This window comes from Hyperolius riggenbachi, chromosome 9, assembly GCF_040937935.1.
Source record: "Hyperolius riggenbachi isolate aHypRig1 chromosome 9, aHypRig1.pri, whole genome shotgun sequence".
In the NCBI taxonomy this organism is placed as follows: Eukaryota; Metazoa; Chordata; class Amphibia; order Anura; family Hyperoliidae; genus Hyperolius; species Hyperolius riggenbachi.
This window is the reverse complement of record NC_090654.1, coordinates 270,759,564-270,773,583: the sequence shown is the minus strand read 5'-3', so window position 1 is coordinate 270,773,583 and position 14,020 is coordinate 270,759,564. Positions and strand designations below refer to the sequence as shown.

Genomic DNA, 14,020 nt, shown 5'->3' with positions numbered 1-14,020 from the left:
GAGGCATCAGGAGTTAGTGTAGTGTAACTAGTGAGGCATCAGGGGTTAGTGTAGTCTAGTGTAGAGTAACTAGTGAGGCATCTGGTTAGTGTAGTGTAGTGTAGTGTAGTGTAGTTTATTTGGTGGGGTAGCAGGGATTAGTGTAGCTGGGCCTATACTCTGCACTCATTGGCTGTTATCAGGGTGTCTGTGTACTGATGCTGCTCTCCTCCTTCTCATCATGCCATGCCTGTCTGTAGCCTGTACTCTGCACTGATTGGCTGTTATCAGGGTGTCTGTGTACTGACGCTGCTCTCCTCCTTCTCATCATGCTATGTCTGTCTGTGGCCTGTACTCCGCACTGATTGACTGTTATCAGGATGTCTGTGCACTGATTGGCTGTTATCAGGGTGTCTGTGCACTGATTGGCTGTTATCAGGGTGTCTGTGTACTGACGCTGCTCTCCTCCTTCTCATCATGCCATGCCTGTCTGTAGCCTGTACTCTGCACTGATTGGCTGTTATCAGGGTGTCTGTGTACCGATTGGTTGTTATCAGGGTATCTGTGTACCTTATGCTGCTCTCCTCTGTCACAGGGGAATTTGACGTTTACAGGGACCATCAGCGGAGATGTCTGCGTCTGGAAGGACCACATATTGTCCCGTATTGTGGCCAAAGCGCACAACGGTCCCGTGTTCACCATGTACACCACGCTGAGGGACGGCCTCATTGTCACCGGCGGGAAGGAGAGGCCGTAAGTCCTGCGACTACAAAGACACCAGATTTATTTACACTGTCACACCTCTGCTAGTCTCACTGTACAGCTTGTATAACAGTGTAAACTTGCTGTCCCATCAAAATAGCTCAACACACAGCTATTAATGTCTAATCTGTTGGCAACAAAAGTGAGTACACCCCTAAGTGAAGAATGTCACATTTCTGCTCAGAGTGTCAATATCTTGTGTGGCCTCCATTATTTTCCAGCACAGCCTTATCTCTCTTGGGCATGGAGGTCACTAGAGCTCCTCTTTCACTCCTCCATGATGGAGCTGGCGGATGTTAGAGACCTTACAGTTCTTCACCTTCCGTTTGAGGATACCTTAGGGCTGGTTCACACTACAAGAGCTTTTCTAAGCGCTTTTATATTAAAAGCTCTTGCTAATGTTATCCTATGTGTGTGTTCTCACTGGAGTGATGTGATTTTGTCAAAATCCCCCGTAGCATTGCATTAGCAAGAGCTTTTCAAATCTCTAGTGCATAAAAAGCTCTTGCAGTGAGAGCCAGGCCTCATAGATGCTCAGTAGGGTTTAGGTCTGGAGACATGCTTGGCCAGTTCAGCACCTTTACCCTCAGTTTCTGTAACAAGGGCAGAGGCCATTGTGGAGGTGTGTTTGGGGTGGTTAACATCCTGGGCGTCCGCACGTTGGGCAAAATAGGGCAATTTTCCCCCCCTCCGCCATCCCCGCTGCCTAAGTCCCAGCAGCCAGCCCGGAGTCAGACCTCCAATCAGCCAGCGACCAGTGATTGCGGGCGCTAGGACCTCGCGAACACCGCACTGATGTGCAGAAGTGTCATCACTTCCGCATATGCGGCGCGGTGTCCATGGGGGTAATGTGCGCCCGCTCTCACTGGTCGCCGGCTGATTCTGAGGTCTGACGCTGGGCTGGCTGCTGGTACATGGTAAGTGGGGGTCCTTGTCACTACACACTGGGGGGCACCTGACCCTACCTAAACTGGAGGGCACCTGTCACTACCTAAACTGGGGGGGCACCTGTCATTACATACACTTGGGGGCACCTGTCACTACATACACTGGGGGGGGCACCTGTCATTACCTAAACTAGGGGGCACCTGACCCTACCTAAACTGGAGGGCACCTGTCACTACATTCACTGGAGGGCACCTGTCACTACATTCACTGGAGGGCACCTGTCACTACATTCACTAGAGGGCACCTGTCACTACATTCACTAGAGGGCACCTGTCACTACATTCACTAGAGGGCACCTGTCACTACATACACTGGAGTGCTCCTGTCACTACCTAAACTGGGGGGCTCCTGTCACTACATACACTGGAGGGCACCTGTCACTACCTAAACTGGAGGGCACCTGTCATTACCTAAACTAGGGGGCACCTGACCCTACCTAAACTGGAGGGCACCTGTCACTACATTCACTGGAGGGCACCTGTCACTACATTCACTGGAGGGCACCTGTCACTACATTCACTGGAGGGCACCTGTCACTACATTCACAAGAGGGCTCCTGTCACTACATTCACTGGAGTGCTCCTGTCACTACCTAAACTGGGGGGCTCCTGTCACTACATACACTGGAGGGCACCTGTCACTACCTAAACTGGGGGGCACTTGTCATTACCTAAAGTGGGGGGCACCTGTCACTATCAAAACTGGGGGCACCTGTCACCACCTAAACTGGGGGTAGGGGCAGGGTCCCTGTCACTATCAAAACTCGGGGGTACCTGTGTCAGAGGCGCTCACAATCTAATTCCTACTATAATCCTAGTCTAATGTTCTACCATTGCTAAGTTCATGTACATTTGGCTTCACCCGTGACCACATCCTGGTCCATGGCCACACCCATTTTTGGCACAGCGCGCTATGTATGCCGCACTATTACCCCCATTTTTTAGCCTTTCCCTCCTGTATTGTGGTGCGCACATTTTCTGCGGACGCTCATAGTTATCATGTTGGAATACTGTCCTGCAGCCCAGTTTGTGAAGGGAGGGGATCATGTCACAGTACATGTTGGCATTCATGGTTCCCTCAATGAACTGTAGCTCCCCAGTGCCGGCAGCACTTGTGCAGCTCCAAACCATGACAGTCCCACCACCATGTCTCACTGTAGGCAAGAAACACTTGTCTCTGTACTCCTCACCTAGTTGTCGCCACGCACGCTTGATACCATCTGAACCACCAGATACGTTTATCTTGGTCTCATCAGCCCACAGAACACCACATTTAACAAACCTGCTCTCCATTCACACCTGAGACCTTGTAACACTAACGAGAAACATGACCCCAGGAAGGGAAAATCTCTAAGAATTTTGACATTCACTTAGGGGTATACTCTGTTGCCAGTGCTTTAGACACTAACTTCTTTACAGCCTAATTAAGGCTTATTGTTTTTCATATCAAGCGGTAAGTATCTCTTCTTTGAAGTCCCTCCCCCTATGTCGCACACCCTATATTTTTATGGCCACCTCCTACACCGGAGTGTCTGGTAGTACTGAATAGAACATATGTCAGCACATTGATGGCAGTCTAGCTCAGGTACCTCCCATTAGCTTGATCACATGACAGCAAAGTGATGTCACTAGCACTGGCACCTCCCATTACCCTGATGAGGTCAGTATTACAACAGGAAATATATATGACATCACTGCAGCTCCACAGTATAAGAGCTATAACTATCACATACATAAAGAGATGTGAAACTTACAGAGGTTTACTTCTATGACTTGATTGGGTCAAAAAGTACATTTGCAGGTCTGACTGGATTTTGCACCCCCTGCAGGTCCAAGGAAGGCGGCGCAGTGAAGCTGTGGGACCAGGAGCTGAAGAGATGTCGTGCGTTTAGGTTGGAGACCGGCCAAACGACGGACTGTGTGAGATCGGTGTGTCGGGGGAAGGTGAGTGATTCGGCAGATTTAGGAGTCCCTCAAAGTAACCAGTGCACAGGGGCGTGTCTGAGCTGTCCAGTGACCAATCACATCCAAGCTTCTGACAAACTGTATAACAGCCCAGTAGATAATTTACTCTTACGCTGCCCACACTTGCATATATTTCCATGCAGTCTGCTTACACCATCAATATCAAAATGATTGCAGGAAAATCTGAATTGGTCTTTTGAATATTTTAAAACCATTGGTTTTAACGATTTACTTAAAGTGTAACTGTCGGGCATAAAATCAAAAATCAATTCTTTAGTTTTATCTGGTAAACAAGTAATAAAGATGCTAATCAGGCAATCCAAAAGTTAAAATCTCTATTCGTTTTCTAGTTTATAAATGATCATTCCCTAGTTTACCTGACTCTTATTTGGTACGTTGCTGCAAAAAGGAAGTTGCAAGGCATGCTGGGTTGTCTTTTTTTGCTTCTATATTTCCCCTCAGACTTAACTAATGTACAGAAGCAAAAAAAGACAACCCAACATGCCCTGCAACTTCCTTTTTGCGGCACCGTACTAAATAAGAGTCAGGTAAACTGGGGAATGATCATTTATAAACAAGAAAAGTAGTAGTGATTTTAACTTTTGCATTGCCTGGTTAGCATCCATATTACTTGTTTACCAGATAAAAATAAAGAATTGATTTTTTATTTTATGCCCGACAGTTACACTTTAAATAGCTGCATTTGATTTAAAACCATTACAATTCCAATGAATTAGCCAGTTCAGATTGACATAGATTTCATTGTCTCATTGAACACTCAGGCCTGGAACCCACTGAAAACCGCAAACGCAAAACGCAACCGCTAGCGTTTTGTCTGAGCGGTTTGCAAGCGGATTCATGCGCGTTTTGGGTTGTGTTTTGCAACATTGTATTTTTTTCCCCAGCGGGTGCCTAGCGTTTTGCGTTTTGCGTTTTTATCCTGATTGGTCCTGTGAATTATTTTTCATTTTGTTACAGTGTGCTGAACCGCAAAACGCTAGCAAAACCGCTCAGTTTAGGTTTTGCTGAGCGTTTCTGCTAGCGTTTCAATACTTTACATTGAAGCGCTAACGCTCCCAAAATGCTGCATGTCCTGCGTTTGCGTTTCTGGGAAACGCAAACGCTCCTGTGGAAGTTGCCCCATCCATTAACATCAGCTGAGCGTTTTGGCAAAACGCTAGCGTATCGCAGCGCTGCCAAAATGCTCAAAAAAACGCTCTTGTGGGTTCCAGCCCTCACAATGAATTGGGTGTCCCCACAATTAGCTGGTTTACATTTCATGACGTGACAGCTTCTCTTTGGACTCTTTTCCTCGGGCAGCTGAACTGTGTGCTCAGCAAGCAGTTACCAGGCAGCAGTGAGCAGTATCAGGCAGCAGTGAGCAGTTGTGAGAGTTTGAGTGGCATTTCACTGCCTATCAACTGCCTGTGGAAAAGAGGCCTGAGTGTGTTTTGTAGTGACCCTATATTGACTAGCGATGATCAATCAAATGCTAATGATTATTAGTTGATGCAAATGTGTATGCTAATTGTATTCAAACATAGGTAGCTTGGAAATGCACCGAATGTCACATTGATCAATTTCCAGTGAGATGCCTCTCAAACTTTCACAACTGCTTGCTGCTGCCTGGCAACTGCTCACTGCTGCCTCATAACTGCTCACTGCTGCCTGGCAACTGCTTGCTGAGAACACAGCTCAACAGCCGCAGTCCTCCGATATCTGCAGCTCCGGGAACCGGGTCCCCGCACTTCCGTCAGTCGGAGACAGTGTAGCGTAAGAGAAGTGCGCTGTTTGCGTATCTCTGCAGCAGCCGCTGGAGGGATACGTAGAGGGCGCACTTCTCCTGCATAGACTGGCAGCAATGACGGAAGTGCGGGGACCCGGTTCCCAGAGCTGCAGACATCGGCGGACGGCGGTGTGGGAGCGATCCAGGCGGATGGGACTGGGACTATACGTATGTATAAAATCATTTTATTTTGTCAGCTCTGAGTCCCTTTAATAAACATTTTGTAAAATGTCAGTCCACTGTTTTCTGCTTTTCCGAATGCAGTAATGCTTAGTGAATTGAAGCCAGTAGCTCTGATCTGTCTTGTATGTGATTCTTTGCCTCCTGTCCGCAGGGGAAGATTCTGGTCGGCACGCGCAACGCTGAGATCATCGAGGTGGGAGAGAAAAACGCCGCCTGTAATATTCTCATCAACGGCCACATGGACGGACCCATCTGGGGACTGGCGACTCACCCAAGCCGGGACTTCTTCCTGTCTGCCGCTGAGGATGGCACTGTGCGCCTCTGGGATATTGTAGACAAGGTAGAGGGCTGCCATGACTCGTGCCTGCGACTCGCAGCATTAGTCTGACAGAAGGTCATGTGACACAGTGGACCAATAGCCTAATACTGGGGGCACATATGACTATACTGGGTAGGGGGGCTGCCTAATACTGGGGGCACATATGACCTGGACCGGATTTGTACTTTCCAGCGCCCAAGGCCGGGTGTCCCCAGCCGCAACCCCCCCCCCCCTCCCCAAACTCCATTCTGTCTGAAAACCTTACTAGTAATCACTGGCTTGAATGGGCTCCTTTCCATTGTGCTGCTCTGCCCTCTATTCAATAACAAGCAGCGCATTCTCTGTCCACTCGTGCTCCTTGTAATTCCACGCTTTTGCCCGAAGATATATGAGCAGTACTTGTCAAGTACACATAACACTCCCGGCCTGAGCTGCTGTGCACATCCACAAAGGCATACCTCCTAACATTTTAAAATAGGAAACCGGGACACTGGCCACACCCCTAACCACACCCCCTAACCACACCCCCAACACACGCCTACCATGGTTTTTTTAAGATTTTTCTTTTAATTAATTTTTATGCCCTTATATTTTTTTTTTACCAATAGCCTCATACACCCTGCCCGTGGGTGGGGAGGAGAGTGAGGATGGGTGCCACTGCAAAAAAAAAATGATCGAGGCACCAGCCGCGCCTGTGATATGCGGGATGGTGGCCATTGCATTACCACCTCCCTCCCTCCTTCCCTTGAGATCTGCCCCCCTGTGTCCCCGTTAGCAGAGTGCGCAGCGAGCGGAGCGGGCTGTCATTACCTGCGTCCATGCACGGGTACCGATGTCTGCATCCAGCTTCCTGCTTCCTGTGACGTCACAGGAAGCAGATTGAAGCTGGACATCGGTACCCGTGCATGGATGGACGCAGGTAATGACAGCCCGCTCCGCTCGCTGCGCACTCTGCTAACGGGGACACAGGGGGGGCAGATCTTAAGGGAAGGAGGGAGGGAGGTGGTAATGCTATGGCCGCCATCCCGCATATCACAGGCGCGGCTGGTGCCTCGATCATTTTTTTTTTATCCACTGCCCACTGCCGCCCGGGACTTGGGGGGCTCATACCGTGACAGCGGGAGAGCCCCCCCAAATCGTGACGGTCCCGACGAGATCGGGACGGTTGGGCCCTCTGCAAAGGAACGCAAAATTACAAGGAGCGCAAGTGGACCGAGTATGCGCTGCTTCTTTGTCCTCTGTGGGACTAGCTGCAGTCAGAGCCACAAACAGGTGGCAGGGTAGCGCAATGAAGAGAAGCCCATCCAAAACAGAGAACAGGCAAGTAACAAATAACATCTTGTCAGTATACAGGAAGAAGAAAGCTTAGTAACAGAAAGCGTTTTCTTTTAAGTTAGCCAATAAATGATATGATCCTGATTAAAAACTTTCTGCCTTCACTGATGGCTAACATGGTACAATACTCTACTGCTACAGGTAATTAGGAGGATCCTAAACTACATACAATGGCATAGATCTAGGTGTCCATTAAACAGTGACAATGTAGTGCTTAAAACAGAAAGACAGATCTGAAAATGAGTCAGGAAAGAGTTAACTGAAGCGGAGACCACTGCTGCCATAAACATCCCTGACTAGCAAGGAAAAAAAGTCATACATTTAGGGTTAGATAAGAAAGTAATTAACAGGAGTCATTCTGACAGCTTGGGAAAGAGGGAGAAATAACTAGCAGAGCTGAAATTCCTATGTTGCAGTAGAGTATATGTACAGTGTATCATCCTGATTTAAAACTTCTTGAAATTCCTCTGAATGTGTGCATTAAAACTGAATGCAGCTTTGTCTGCTTTACTGTAAAACTGGCACTTTTCACACACCAGCATGTATGTCCATCATACAGAGGACAGGATTATTATCAGAGGTGCAGGGATTACGGGAACTCTGGAATTTAAACATTTAAACATCAATGCAAAGCAGGGCGCTGTGCTGCTGACCAGAAGAGATGATTTATTTTAACATATGACCTCTTCTCTCTCCAAGTTCTGCCGCCCTTCTGATCTTATCTGATTTATCGCCCTAGGCCATGGCCTTTGTGGCCTTCCCAGAAATTCGGCCCTGCATATGACTATACTGGGGAGGGGAGCTGCCTAATACTGGAGGGCACACCTGGCTATACTGGGGAGAGGGGCTGTCTAATACTGAGCGCACGTCTCACTATATTGAGGAGAGGTGCTGCCTACTGGGGTGGGGACAATTTAATTGTGGGGGGCACACTTTGAAATCTCTGCCTCTAGTGCTGAAGAACATTGTTTATTTACAAACTTTTTTTTTCCATATGAATAAATTCCAGCAGCATCAGTAGAGGATAGTACAATTAAACATGTACCATGTTAACTGTTTTTTGTTTGTTTGTTTGTGATGTTAATAAAGTTTTGGAGATCTGATGTTGCTCCCCTGTTCCCCACAGAAGATGCTGAATAAAGTTAATCTTGGCCACGCAGCCCGTACCGTGTCCTACAGCCCGGAGGGGGACATGGTGGCCATCGGGATGAAGAATGGAGAGTTCATCATATTACTTGTGGCCTCGCTGAAGATCTGGGGAAAGAAGAGAGACCGGCGGTCGGCTATACAAGACATCAGGTGAGGTTACAACAGCGTGACGCCCCCTAGAGAGAGCGCAGTCACTGAGCCGAGACTACTGAGGCTTCTTTAGGGAGGGAGAGAATTTTATCGTAAAGGCATTGCAGGGGGTTTCGGTGGATTGTGACAATATTTTGTGTGATTGTTTATTTTCTGCACAGGTTCAGCCCAGATTCCCATTACCTGGCTGTGGGATCCAGTGAAAACGCTGTGGATTTCTATGACCTCACTATCGGACCGTCACTGAACCGCATCAGCTACTGCAAAGACATCCCCAGCTTTGTGCTGCAGATAGACTTCTCAGCAGACAGCCGCTACGTACAGGTACCTGTGATGTCATCCCTGTCATGTGACACGGTGCTGCAGATAGACTCCTCAGCAGGCTTGTGCTGCAGATAGACTTCTCAGCAGACAGCCGCTACGTACAGGTACCTGTGATGTCATCCCTGTCATGTGACATGGTGCTGCAGATAGACTCCTCAGCAGGCTTGTGCTGCAAATAGACTTCTCAGCAGACAGCCGCTACGTACAGGTACCTGTGATGTCATCCCTGTCATGTGACATGGTGCTGCAGATAGACTCCTCAGCAGGCTTGTGCTGCAGATAGACTTCCCTGCAGACAGCCACTACATACAGGTACCAGTGATGTCATCCCTGTCATGTGACATGGTGCTGCAGATAGACTTCTCTGCAGACAGCCACTATTTACAGGTACCAGTGATGTCATCCCTGTCATGTGACATGGTGCTGCAGATAGACTCCTCAGCAGTCTTGTGCTGCAGATAGACTTCTCCACAGACAGCCGCTACGTACAGGTACCAGTGATGTCATCCCTTGTCATGTGACACGGTGCTGCAGATAGACTTGTGCGCAGATGGCCGCTACGTACAGGTACCTGTGATGTCATCCCTGTCATGTGACACGGTGCTGCAGATAGACTTGTGCGCAGATGGCCGCTACGTACAGGTACCTGTGATGTCATCCCTGTCATGTGACATGGTGTTGCAGATAGACTTCTCCGCAGACAGCCGCTATGTACAGGTGCCTGTGATGTCATCGCTGTCATGTGACATGGTGCTGTACCGCCTTCCTGCAGTCCTTAATGCATACTGTTCTGGACTGAACTCCACTCTGCAGACACCAGCAATGCAGAGCTTTGCAGAATCCATGGGGACTCATATGATCACAACTATGGTAAGGAATAGATTGTGAGCTCTTCTGAGGACAGCCAAGTCACATGACTACGCACTCTAGTCATGTGACTGGCTGTCCTCAGAGGAGCTCACAATCTAATCTTACCATAGTCATAGTCTAATGTCCTTCCATATTATAATTATCATTATTATTATTATGTATTTATATAGCACTGACATCTTCTGCAGCACTTTACTGAGTGCATAATCATGTGACTGACTGTCCTCAGAGGAGCTCACAATCTAATCCTACCGTAGTCATAGTCTTGTATCTCTTCAATACTCTTAAGCCAACTTTAGTGAAAGGCCCCATAACCCACCACTATGTTTTGAGGACATGGGTAGAAACCAGACAGAGTGCCCTGAAGAAACCCATTCAAACATGGGGAGAATACACAAACTCCATGCAGACAGAAGGTGAGAGTACCTTGTAGCCAGGAATTTTTGTTATTGATGAGTGCTCTGTGCCCATAAGGGGGTCAGGGGTGGCAATAATGACAGTGGAACCTCCTCCTTCCCTCCCCCCCCCCCCCCCTTCCCCCCTCCTGGACTGACTGTTCTCAGAAAAATTCTGCAGATTCATTTTCTTGGTAGCCCTGTAATGAGCATATGTGATCTGGAGGGGGAATCTGTCAGGATGATTATTGTGTAATGCTGTTTCCGGGGCTCTGTGCAGGTCTCCACTGGGTGTTACAAGAGGCTGGTGTATGAAGTGCCTTCAGGAAAACTCCTCACGGAACAAGCTGTGATCGACCGAATCACGTGGGCCACCTGGACCAGGTCAGTCACAATGGGGGATGTGTATACGGATCTAGAGATGGCCAATCAGATGCCAGTAATTCCTGCAATCATTTCACGCATCATTTTACCCTCCGCACCACTCTCTCGCCTCTAACCTCAGACTCAACTCTAACTCAAACTCCAAACCCTGACTCTAACCCTGACTCCGAAACCATACTTTAACCCGGACTCTAGCACCTGATCTAACCTCACACTCCGCCCCCTGACTCTAACTCAAACTCCAAACCCTGACTCTAACCCTGACTCCGAAACCATACTTTAACCCCAACTCTAGCACCCGCTCTAACCCAGACTCTAACCATATTTGTTTTAAAACAGAGCACACTAAGATCTTCGATAGAAACACTGATGTAAATCATTTTGACTTGCATGCAAATTTAATGTAAGTTGTATGCAGCTAGAAATATTCCAATCAAATGAACTTCCTGTTGATTTTGATTGGCTCAATTGCAAGCCACGTTCAATTTGCATGCAAGACTTAACTATTTGCATCTCATTGGCCATCTCTGTTAGGCCTGGAACCCACTGAAATCAGCAAACGCAAAACGCAACCGCTAGCGTTTTGTCTGAGCGGTTTGCAAGCGGATTCATGCGCGTTTTTGGTCGTGTTTTGCAACATTGTATTTTTTTGCCCAGCGGGTGCGTAGCGTTTTGCGTTTTGCGTTTTTATCCTGATTGGTCCTGTGAATTATTTTTCATTTTGTTACAGTGTGCTGAACCGCAAAACGCTAGCAAAACCGCTCAGTTTAGGTTTTGCTGAGCGTTTCCGCTAGCGTTTCAATACTTTACATTGAAGCGCTAACGCTCCCAAAATGCTGCAGGTCCTGCGTTTGCGTTTCTGGGAAACGCAAACGCTCCTGTGGAAGTTGCCCCATCCATTAACATTAGCTCAGCGTTTTGACAAACTGCTAGCGTATCGCAGTGCTGCCAAAAGCGCTCCTGTGGGTTCCAGCCCTTATAGTCTAAGGTTGGGCTTCCCAGGAAAGAAAAACACATATATAAGTAGATTCATACTTGGTCTACTTCCATAACATGTATTGTACTGTATACGTTTTAATTTCAGTAAATTTTATATAGTAAACAAAGAGAAAACCGTTCAAGGCATTTTCCATCTTTACTGCCTCTGACATTTCTTCCCCTACTCTTTTTTTTTTTCTCTCCCTCCTGCCTGGAATGATGTATGCATTGTCAGCCCTCCTCCCCACTGAGCTCTTTACTAAAACTGCACTGTCATGTCTAGCTTACTTTGTAAACACATGTGAGCGCAGAATAGATCATATTTCAGCAGCTTCTCCAGAGGGGTGAGGTTGATTTCCCTTCTCAGACTACTGTCACACTGAACTGCCCTCAGCCAATCATTGAGTATGCAGGAATGTAGGAGGGGAGATAACAAGCTTCCCTCTTCTTAGAAATGCACCAGAATAGAGCCAGGTTGACTGAGATAAGATTTATTATAGCAGAAACATTTATGATTATATTGGAATGTTTGCAGTGCAGGGTCAGGATGTTGACTGCATAATAAACACAGAGCAGTGGGTAAATTGAATTTGATTTTATGGCTGACTATACCTCTTTAAGTTATCCACCCAGCCGGCACTACAGATAAATTACCCCTCTGTTCATTGTGAAAACACAACTGCAAATTTTGTTTCTTGCATTATAAGCATATTTTGCAATGTAATGTCTGTGGAAGGACTCTGAGAGACAACAACAGCTGTTTGTAGCCCAGGCAGTGCATGGAAGGGGCGTGGCAACATCTGCTCCTTCAGGCATACATCTCCTAGAACACAATTGCATTCATTTACCTTTAGCATGGTCCTGAAACTGCTGCATATTTAGCAGTTCTAGCATAGAGAGGCAGATCTGTTGCCCTCCATAGATACTGTAACAAGAAAAAGAGAAGAGATCGAGAGCCCCCAATGGTGTATTATCGTTTGGTATAAGGCACAATTATGGAAAAGAAGAGTTTATACTCACAAGTATGGGTTGCCAATAGGGGCAACCACTTCGATCGCAGGCGAGGAGATTAGACCTGTCCTCGCTCAGGTTAAGAAAGTCGCTCTCCGTAGAAGAAAAAACGAGGGGTGTCAACACCCATCCACCAGGTGGATCAAAATGTACTCAAAAGTAAGGAGGCGCCAGAAGAATAAAAGGAGGATCAGATTTAAAAAGTTAAAATTGTAGGTGGCAATGGTGGACTTGCTCACCTCACAAAGAGCACAAGCACTGGTTCAGTGTAATAAAATTATACAATTTAATTATTACTCCTTATCAGAAAAAACAAAATTGCAACGCGTTTCACGGATCTCAAGTCCGCTTCCTCAGGCAACAAAAATCACACAGGCAGGAGCAACCGTAGTGCTACGCAGATACGTATGGCGCCTCCGCTGCCGGAGGCGCCATACGTATCTGCGTAGCACTACGGTTGCTCCTGCCTGTGTGATTTTTGTTGCCTGAGGAAGCGGACTTGAGATCCGTGAAACGCGTTGCAATTTTGTTTTTTATGATAAGGAGTAATAATTAAATTGTATAATTTTATTACACTGAACCAGTGCTTGTGCTCTTTGTGAGGTGAGCAAGTCCACCATTGCCACCTACAATTTTAACTTTTTAAATCTGATCCTCCTTTTATTCTTCTGGCGCCTCCTTACTTTTGAGTCCATAGATACTGTGTTTCTTTTGTGTTATGATCTTAGTTTATTATCGGAGCAGTGTGACGCCACTTTGTGTTTCCCCCGCAGTGTCCTGGGAGATGAAGTTTTGGGAATTTGGTCCAGACACAATGACAAGTCGGACGTGACGTGTGCCTGTGTCTCTCACTCAGGGATCAGCCTGGTTACGGGCGATGACTTCGGAATGCTCAAGTTATTTGACTTTCCCTGTCCAGAAAAATTTGTAAGTGCAGTTTGTGCATTCTGCGTTGTTTGATGGACACTGGGAGATTGTGTAATTATGTGCTACAAATGCTCCAAATGCCACCAGCCATCTGATGCTGGGAATACACCATGAGTTTTTTTTGCAGATAGATTGCTCAATACATTTCTGACGGGTCCGATCTGATTTCGATTGTTTTCATGGTTGATTTTCTCATAGAAGTGAATGGTAAACAATAGGAAAATTGATCGGAAAAACGATCGGCCAGTAAATCTGCCAAAAGCATAAGCCCTCCAAAAGTCATATGGACTGTTGTCTATCGAGCTTCTCCCAATTCCTGTGAGAAAAGCTCTGCAAGTTACTCTGAATCTTTTTTGGATCTCTCACTTTTTTCCCCTTTTTTGTTTTATTTAGAAGCCAGACTTTCACTAGATTCCACTTCACACTACTGTGTTTTTCAGAGCTGTACAGATATTGATTCTGAAAAAAGGTTATACAAAAGCAAAAACAAAACAAAAACAGGACTTCTGACAGAATAACAATTCAGGGGAACTAAACAGCCATTCTAACATACACT

At 46.9% G+C, this 14,020-nt stretch overlaps 1 protein-coding gene across 3 annotated transcripts in view; it reads left to right on the top strand.

Annotated features, from left to right (window-relative positions):
• EML5 (EMAP like 5) overlaps positions 1-14,020 on the top strand; it is a 255,544-nt gene that overhangs the window by 219,921 nt on the left and 21,603 nt on the right. For 2 of the 3 annotated variants that reach the window (XM_068254559.1, XM_068254557.1), the window contains 7 exons: positions 575-732; positions 3,518-3,632; positions 5,774-5,962; positions 8,403-8,575; positions 8,737-8,899; positions 10,445-10,548; positions 13,311-13,464. In XM_068254559.1, coding sequence (XP_068110660.1) covers positions 575-732; positions 3,518-3,632; positions 5,774-5,962; positions 8,403-8,575; positions 8,737-8,899; positions 10,445-10,548; positions 13,311-13,464 — 1,056 coding nt within the window. The remainder of the gene's footprint in view (positions 1-574; positions 733-3,517; positions 3,633-5,773; positions 5,963-8,402; positions 8,576-8,736; positions 8,900-10,444; positions 10,549-13,310; positions 13,465-14,020) is intronic. The other variant, XM_068254558.1, reaches the window with a different exon arrangement.